Here is an 8,099-nt window from a genome sequence, read left to right as displayed (position 1 = left end):
TAATTCCAAATTTACTTATTTCAAACCCACCTCTGTCTAACCTGAATTATTGCCAGTGAAATAGAACAAATGTTGCTCATTTGCCTTATTGCTTTTATTTACATTAATTGACAGATTGATGTTGGCTCTGTGATTTTAAACAGCCTGATTTAGAGAAAAATAACTGTTACAAGGGCAGATTTTGGGAAATGGTCACTGAAAAATAGAGCATCAGTCAAAGTCCAATCAGGAAAACAGAAAACATCCTACATTCCAGAGGGAGCTTAGTAGTAGAGTATTTTTACACAGGGGGTGCAGGGGGCTCCACACCAAAAAGGGGAACACTGAAATGATCCAAAGAGAGGAACCATAGGGAGCCCTTTCCACCCTTGGTGCTGGGGGAGCAAAAGGAAAAGGTTGGGTTACTAGATCTCAGAAGCTCAGAGGAGGGGGTCCTCTGACAAGGGCTCGGACCTTGGAGAAGTGGGCACAGCCTGACTGGTGCTGGTACCTCTGAGGAGTCGTGATGAGTCTGGCTTTTAGAGTGTAAACCAAGTGGGAGGCTGGGACCAACTGCTGACGGCAGGTGAAGGGCTATTACCGGTGAGGTAATATTGACAGGAACAGGAAGCAGACAGAAAGGAACAGTGTCTTCTCCTCTATCCCAGCCTCCCACCCTCCCTCCAGTGACTTCTACTGATAGAACCTACCAGGAGGCCAATGGGTAAAGGAGGTGTATAGTTTGCAGAGCCCCAGCCCCCCTATTACAAATCCCAAGTGTGGAAGTGTGAATATGGAGTAGAGAGGCGATAGCTTAGTAAGCAGCATTAAGAGCAATTAAATCAAGAGACTCAAGCAAAAAGCAATGGTCAGTTAAGAGTAATCATCTTCCAGCTTAAAAAACTCAGCATGATCACATACTCAAGACTTTAAAAATTAATATTCTTCTGTAGAGTTTGTCTGCCATTAGACATGCACTTGAGCATGTTATGTCACCATACTTATCATTTGATCATCCAATCTGGGACCTGTATGGCAGATACTGTTCTGGGTGGTTGGGTTTCCACAGTGAAAAAATAGATAGGTCCCTGCCTGCCTTTGTGGGACCTTCATTCTAGTGAAGGGAAAACAGACAATAAATAAAGACATAACGTGTCAGATGGGGAGTGCAATGGAGGAAATAAAGCAAATTAAAGGGAATGGGGATTGGGGGTGGGGGCAGCTCTTTCATATAGGGTGGCCATGGAAGATCTCAATAACAGAGTGAAATCTGAGCAAAGACTCTAAGGAAATATGAGGGAGAAAGCAGTATAAATACATGGGGGAAGATCTTTTCAGTAGGAAATAGTTGCATTTGATAAATGTGAGATTGGTGGAGATTTTGCAAGTGGGTGGACTTTTTTTGTGGGTTTGCTGTTTGTTTTTAACTATTTGCATAGTTCTGCTTCAGAAGACTGTGAGTCTAGCTGGGTAACATCAACTTATTATCAAATGTAGTACCAAGTTCAAACATTGCACACAGCGTTGCTCATCTCCACTACTGAGGGAAAAGCTATACTTTCTCACCCAGCAGATCATAAAAAGTTTGCTGATGGTAAAGGGAACTAGTTGAAGTACATAATGGCCTATCACTCCCATAAAACACTTCCTTTGTTTCAAAGTCAGCTATGAAATTCTAATAATAATTGCAAACCTGCAATTCGGATTATTTGAGTAAATGTAAGGTACCCCGCACTATACATAATTACTTCTTTGCTAAGATGTCAACCTTTGTTTTTTGGTTGAGTTAATGAACGTCGATAATTGGCCAACCATCTTTGAGGCAGAAAGTGGGATGGACACCATTGGTACTCTTAACTCAAAACAATGAAATCACTCTTGGCATTAGGATCATGTTGCTTTTTGTTCAAATCATTTTTTTATTGGAAAATACATGCATACTTTGGATTCAATGGTGCCAGAAATATTGTTAGCCATACTTAAGTATTTCTCCAACTAGTTTGTCTCTCAAACAATAAAGGTGAACTTAGACAACTAAAAATGGTATAAAACCCAATAATACTCTCACGTTAAATGTTTTTAAAAAATCAACAGTAATTCTGGTCCTTGAAAAAAGAAAACGAGCTGGACCACATAATGTAAAATCTTTTTCTATAGCTAGTAATAATTTCCAACAGGAAAGTGGAATGTCTTTGGGCTCTTGGGGTGTCTTGATGTAGCTATGTCTTCATTTGAGGAGATTATAATTTAAGACTAGACACTTAAAAAGTAGAAATCTGAGCTACTTCAGTAACTTTGTTTTTAACTTTAAAAAGAATCTTGAGAGGTCAGTGGTGCCCACTGGAAGGCAAGAACTTGTTCTGGCAGGAAAACCACCACCCATGGCTTGTAGTATTTGCACTTAACCTCTGTGCCTAGGTTCCTCTGGCTGTCAAGTAGGGAAGAATAGTAATTGCTACCTTCCGTGAGACATAGGAGTGTGCTTTGACATCCTTGGCTGAGGATGCTATATCAACACAAATTATTGTTATTAGAACATAACGCATGTAGGCACATAAAACACCAGCATAGTGTTCTTTTAATGCTCCTATAACATCTATAAATACTGCTCTTCTATGCTTTCCCTTCACTTTAGTTGAGAGGAGAATATATTCATAGTATGCCACTAATCCGATTTCTCAAAATATGGAAGAAATATATTTCTTAAAGCTCCGTATCATCCTTTTGAGAAGCACTAAACCTGTTAATCCCTCATGGTCTCTGTAGCAATTGCACGATGGCCCCCATATTAAGCCTTTGGCATCTTTTCAACTGTTGGCTAAATTACTTTTTCTCGTGACTGGAACCATCAGGGAAAGGCTGGGGTAATGAAATTGGCTAGCGATATTAAAATTTTGGTTGTTTAACATTTAACTGAGTATCAACAACGTGTTAAAGTGCTGTCTAAACAGATAATTAGCTGGTTGCTGCTCAGTGGGCTCTGTCTAAATTTAGCAGTGAAATTAGGTTTAGGGAATGAGAAAATAGGAAAAGGAATTTTCTCAAGGGAAAACGGTGGTGTCAGCACAGCTGAGGAATGTCACAATAGCTACATTTCGTCAATTATGATCATCATCAGGGGATCTCCCAGAGCGAGGCAGGACAAGGTTTATTCATAAGTGCATCCCAAGGATAGGTGATGGAGAGGAGTGGCTGCAGGAGACAGGCTTACAGGGACAGCAGAGGCAGGCAGGCTTCCAGAAGGAGAGAGAAGAGGAAGGGGGTGGAGGAAAAGAGGTGCTAAAAGAGCGCAGGGAGATACATGGGAGGCGGAAGTTAGGGAAGAAAAAAGAGAGGTGGGCAGGGGTAGAAAGGCGTATAGCCTTGGAGGTGAGTAAAACATTGTGTAAGCCAGTGGGTGGAGGGCGGGGAGAACCTCGTGAGTGAAGGGGGAGGACAGCGTGATCTCGGCGGCAGGCAAGCATTACTTTAGCTGAGACAGACGGCTAAATCCTTATTCGACTTTCTTACTGGAGCACATTTGTAGCTCTCTGGTGAAGATGGCAGGACCTACGTAGAATTAATGGTGACAGGACTGAGGACGTGTGTCCTCTGCCTCCAGTCCCCCCACAGGACAGTCCACACTGTCCATCACCCCCGCAGAACCGCCAGTGGCTGTGGCTCCGAGGTCAGGCCACCAGGGCTGTGCGTGGCGGGCGGATGCAGAGGGCAGGGCGCGCAGCCGTCTGGGGTGAGGGAGGGTCGTGGTAGATCACAGACGCTCCCCTTTCAGGCAAATGTTTAATACTTCCCGAGGTCGCTTTCCCTCGGTCAGTTCAAAGGCAAACAGGCAATGAAACTAAAATTACACGTGCGAACATGCAAATGAAACAAAACTAAAGAAAAACACCACCGCACTCTAGGCGCTCCGATTGGGGAAATCCATGGCCTCCTGTTGCCAGTCGCCCGGCGAGGATAGCGGACAGCCCGGCCGCCGGAGAAGCAAGAGGGAGAAAGAAAACCTTCCGGGGACCCTCTCCTCGCCCGGCTCCGCTGACCCTTCCACCAAGCCGCCCTCCCAGAGAAGGGGGCAAGAAAAGCGCCCGTGCAAACGTGCCTCGGCGGGCTGGGGAGTGGCGCCGGGGAGAAGGGCGGCCTTCGGAGAGCACAGCCGTCCCGGGAAGAGGAAGGAGGAGAAAGCCCTCCTTTCAGCCCCCCGAGCCCCGGGCGAGGAGGGAGGCGACGAGTCTAGCAGGCTGCGTCCCAGAGCCTCCTAGACCTTTAGCATGGGCGACGGAAGGGCAGCCCCATCCGGCCTACCCCTCCCCATCCCCCTGCCCGTCCCAGGCCCACGCCAGAGGGACAGAGCCCGCCCGGCGAGGAAAGCGGCAAGCACGCCGGGCCCGCCGCCCTCCGCCTCCGTCTGCGCCGGAGCCGCGGTGGACCCGCGAGGGGCGGAGTGGGCGAGACCATTGGAAGCGCTCGGGAGGGGGGACGAGGCAGGAACGAGGGGCGGGGCCTCCTAACCTATTCCAGATTTCCCCGTGCTGTCTAAAGCCCTGCGTTGGGAGAAACCCCGTTATCAAAGTGGAGAGAAGAGATTTCTTTTTGGAAAGGGGAGGAGCGTGTGTAGGAGGGCGGAGGGTGGGGGGTTGCCGCGGCCGGCACGCCGGGCTCAGACCGGAGCAGGGAGTTGCGCGGGGAGGGCGGGCGAGTCCCGGCGCCCGCTCGGAGGGTCGGCTGCCTCTCCCCCTCCCGCGCGGGCCGGGGTGGTGCGTTCCGAGTTCCCAGGAGTTCGAGGCGGGCGGGTGCCGGGGGGAGGGGAGTGGCGGCGGCGGCGGGCGGCTCCCGCCTCAGCCTCGGCAGTGGCGTCGGCGGCGGCGGAGTCGAGGCAGCCGCGAGTGCTCTGCTGAGAGGCAGCCGGCGGCGACGGCTCGAGAACTGGGAGTTGAGGGCGCGCGCGCCGGACCTTCCGCCGCCGCCGCGCTGCGGCCGCTTCTGCCGCCGCCCAGAGCCTGAGGCGCGGGGGCCGGCGGAGCCGGGGGAGCCGGGGGCGGGCGAGCGGGCCGGGGGGAGGGTGGGGGATGGCGCGGACCCCGGGGCCGGCTCCGCTGTGGCCCGGAGGCGGCAAAGCCCAACTTTCCTCCGCCGCTCCCCCCGGGGCCGGGCTCCTGCTGCCGCCCCCGACGCCGCCGCCGCTGCTGCTGCTGCTCTTCCCGCTGCTGCTCGTCTCCCGGCTCTGTGGTAGGTGCCCGCGGGCGGAGGGCGGCGCGGCCGGGGGGCCCGGGCGGCGCGGCGGCCGTGTTCGGCGGTTGGCTGCGCGAGCGGGCGCCGCGCACTTGGGGTGGAAACTTTTCGCCGCGCCCGGGGCGAGGCCGGGAGGGCCGGGGCCGCCGAGTGCGGGGCCGCCCGCTCCCGCCCCGCCCCTCCCCTCCGGCGCCGCGGGCCGAGCGGACGGCCGGGTTCGGCGGCGGTGCTTTCTGCCCGGACGCCGGCAGCTGCCTGCGCGGGCTCCTCCGGGGACCGTTACTTGTTCGCGGTGTCGCGGAGGCAGCCGAGAGCGCGGACTCGTGGGCCGGGGCCGAGGTGCCGGGATGCCCGGTGGCCGCCTCCTTTTTCCCCGGTGAAACTTGAGCTGTGAGCCCGGACACCTTTCGGGAGCGGAGCCCCAAGAACGAAGCCTTCGGGTCCCCGCCCCTCCTCGTCTGCCACCCGGGACAAGGCACCATGTTAGCCCCCTCCGCAGCATCCCCTCCGGCTCGCTTTGCTCGGTCCTCCGGCCCCGTCCGCCCGGGCAGCCCCGGATCGCTTTGCGTCGAGCCCGTCGCTGCCTTCCAGTTTGCGGGACGTCTCTCCCCCTGCCCGTGTTTATTTTAGCGAACCCTGTTTGTCCTCAGGGCTTCGATTTCTGGGTGAAATACCTGATTGCATCGACTGTGCCCCGGCTTGTTCTCGTCAAGACAAACCCCACGCCTCTTCCCCATCTCTTTCTTCCCTCCTGTTAGGTTACAGTTTTCCTGTCGCATTTGGGAGCTAGTCTGTAAGTTCTGTTCCTAGATATTTGAGACCTTGTTAAGGGTCGTATAAAAAAAAATCTGCTTTTCGTGCAAGAGAGATGTGGACGTAAGGGATCGTTAATGGAAGGCGGCGGTTTGGGAAAGTAAGACGGCCAGGCTTTGGGGCTTAGCTGTTTTTTGGTAACACCGAGAAACTGCAGGATATTAGTCATTTGGAGACTCTTTGGTGAGGAAGGTGGAGAAGCAAAACTTAAGCTCGCTCAAAGATTGGTTTGCTGCGACGTTTTTCTAGTACGTACAGCTGCTGTTGGATCTCAGTGTTTAGGGAAATCTTAAATGAAACCAGAAGTTTTCCCAGTATTTATTAGAAAGAGAGGTGTGTGCGGATTTCTTGGATACTGTGGTTTAGAAGAAAGAGAATCCTGTTCCGGGTAGGTGTGTCAGCGTAGTTGGTTATGAGGGAGGCAAAGTTTTCAAGAGATTGAGTGCCCCTTGCAGGTTGAGAATTTCCACTTGCAGTTCGCCACCACGTTTCAAGCACTGTAATGAAAGTTTCTGATTTACGGAGTATAGAAGGATAAGTGGCATGTTATCTCATCTGCATTGTTTCTGCAGCGGCACTCCCCAGATGTTTGGTTCCACGGCACAGTTTTTAATGCTGTTACCTCTTTCAATTGATGCAGGATTCTAGACTGAACTTGTGTACTGTTCTTTTCCATTGGAGAGGATTGTGGATTACACTTGGGTGGGAGGAAAGATGGAGGGGGTGTTAACAAGTTTACTATCCTGATTTAGATTGTGTTAAGGACTGAGAGAATATTATTTGTACCTCCAATAAGTACTTACTGGATAAGGCTTATCTAGCTAGGCAAAGCCCTATGGAAGACTGAAGCTTGGTAAGAAGGACAGCTCATACAGGGAACTCGAATTTGGGTAATGATTTCACAGTGATTGTGCACGTGAAGTGTTGATTACTTTTTGAAGGAAAACATTGGTTTTAACGTGGAAGAAGAAAAGAGTTTTATTTCAAGTAAAATTTCTTTAATGTGCTGTTGGAGGGATGGACTTGATATTTTATTTTAGAGTCCTAAAAATTCAGTCAGTATAGGCAAATAGACTGCTTTAAAGAAGGTGTAAGTTGAAGTTATTAGGGTCAATTCTGCTTGTAGTTGTAGAGACAGACGCTAGCTTTGTGTTGCTGTGCACTGCTCGTTTGAAGAGCTTCCTTTTTTGGCGTGTAGTGTTATAACACCCTAATTTGTGAATCCTTATGACAAGTTTTTTTTCATGAACTTTTCTGTATTTTAGAATTCAGTCTTTGAGTAGGGTACAGTTGCAACTTATGGGTGCTTAGTAAGTGCGGAGACAGAGTTTTCTTCTTGTAACCTGTTTGTTGATCTAGTGTTCATAGCACTCCTTACACACCAAACTTACAAGGTTTGGCATGTACTAATGCTTGACTGAGTAGTCAGTTTTAGAGTCGAAGAGATTTTTAGGCTTCAAAGAGATGACTGTCTGATGATATGTTAATCAGAATGCTTTACTTCTTGTATCACATTCGGATTTTGTTTCTTTTTGCTTCTATTTTTGATATGCTGCTTACATTTAGCATTGCTTTAACTATGCTCCACTTCTACAATATCATCTGTTAGCACTGGATAATTTTTATATCATGTTAATTTGACTGTTAAAAAAAACCCCTCGCAACAGGTAGACTTGATATTCTGAAAGCTATAAAAAAGTTACATAAGATTTGCTGTTTTGAGGGTGTACGTTATCTGCCTTATTTGAAGAACAGAACTTTTAAAATGAGAATTTTCCAGGTCAGTTTTTTTTAAAAAGTCTAAGAAATCCCTAGGTATAAAGGTCAGGGGGACTAGATTTACAATACCATGTGACTTGATAAACTTTTTTTAATTCTGGGATTCCATATTTCTTTATGATGGCAATAATCAATTCGTAAGTGATCAGATTTATCTCACTTTTCCTGTCATCGTTTTTCTTGAAGTAGAGCGTATTAGCAGGAATGTGGTATTGATGTAAGAGAAGATAGACTATTTGACCTGTGCAAGTTCCTGTTTGAATCTGGGATTCTACAACTCTTTCCATTTTTTCAGCAAGGTT

General features: G+C 49.3%; 1 protein-coding gene across 3 annotated transcripts in view; it reads left to right on the top strand.

The window, feature by feature from the left end:
- The first annotated feature begins 4,797 nt into the window (after positions 1-4,797).
- NECTIN3 (nectin cell adhesion molecule 3) overlaps positions 4,798-8,099 on the top strand; it is a 135,367-nt gene continuing 132,065 nt past the window's right edge. For all 3 annotated transcript variants that reach the window (XM_023623805.2, XM_023623807.2, XM_023623803.2), the window contains exon 1: positions 4,798-5,202. In XM_023623805.2, coding sequence (XP_023479573.2) covers positions 5,043-5,202 — 160 coding nt within the window. In that variant the 5' untranslated portion in view covers positions 4,798-5,042. The remainder of the gene's footprint in view (positions 5,203-8,099) is intronic.

Source organism: Equus caballus, chromosome 19 (assembly GCF_041296265.1).
Source record: "Equus caballus isolate H_3958 breed thoroughbred chromosome 19, TB-T2T, whole genome shotgun sequence".
NCBI classification, from domain to species: Eukaryota; Metazoa; Chordata; class Mammalia; order Perissodactyla; family Equidae; genus Equus; species Equus caballus.
Note: the sequence above shows the minus strand (reverse complement) of the source record. Positions and strands in the feature narration are given on the sequence as shown.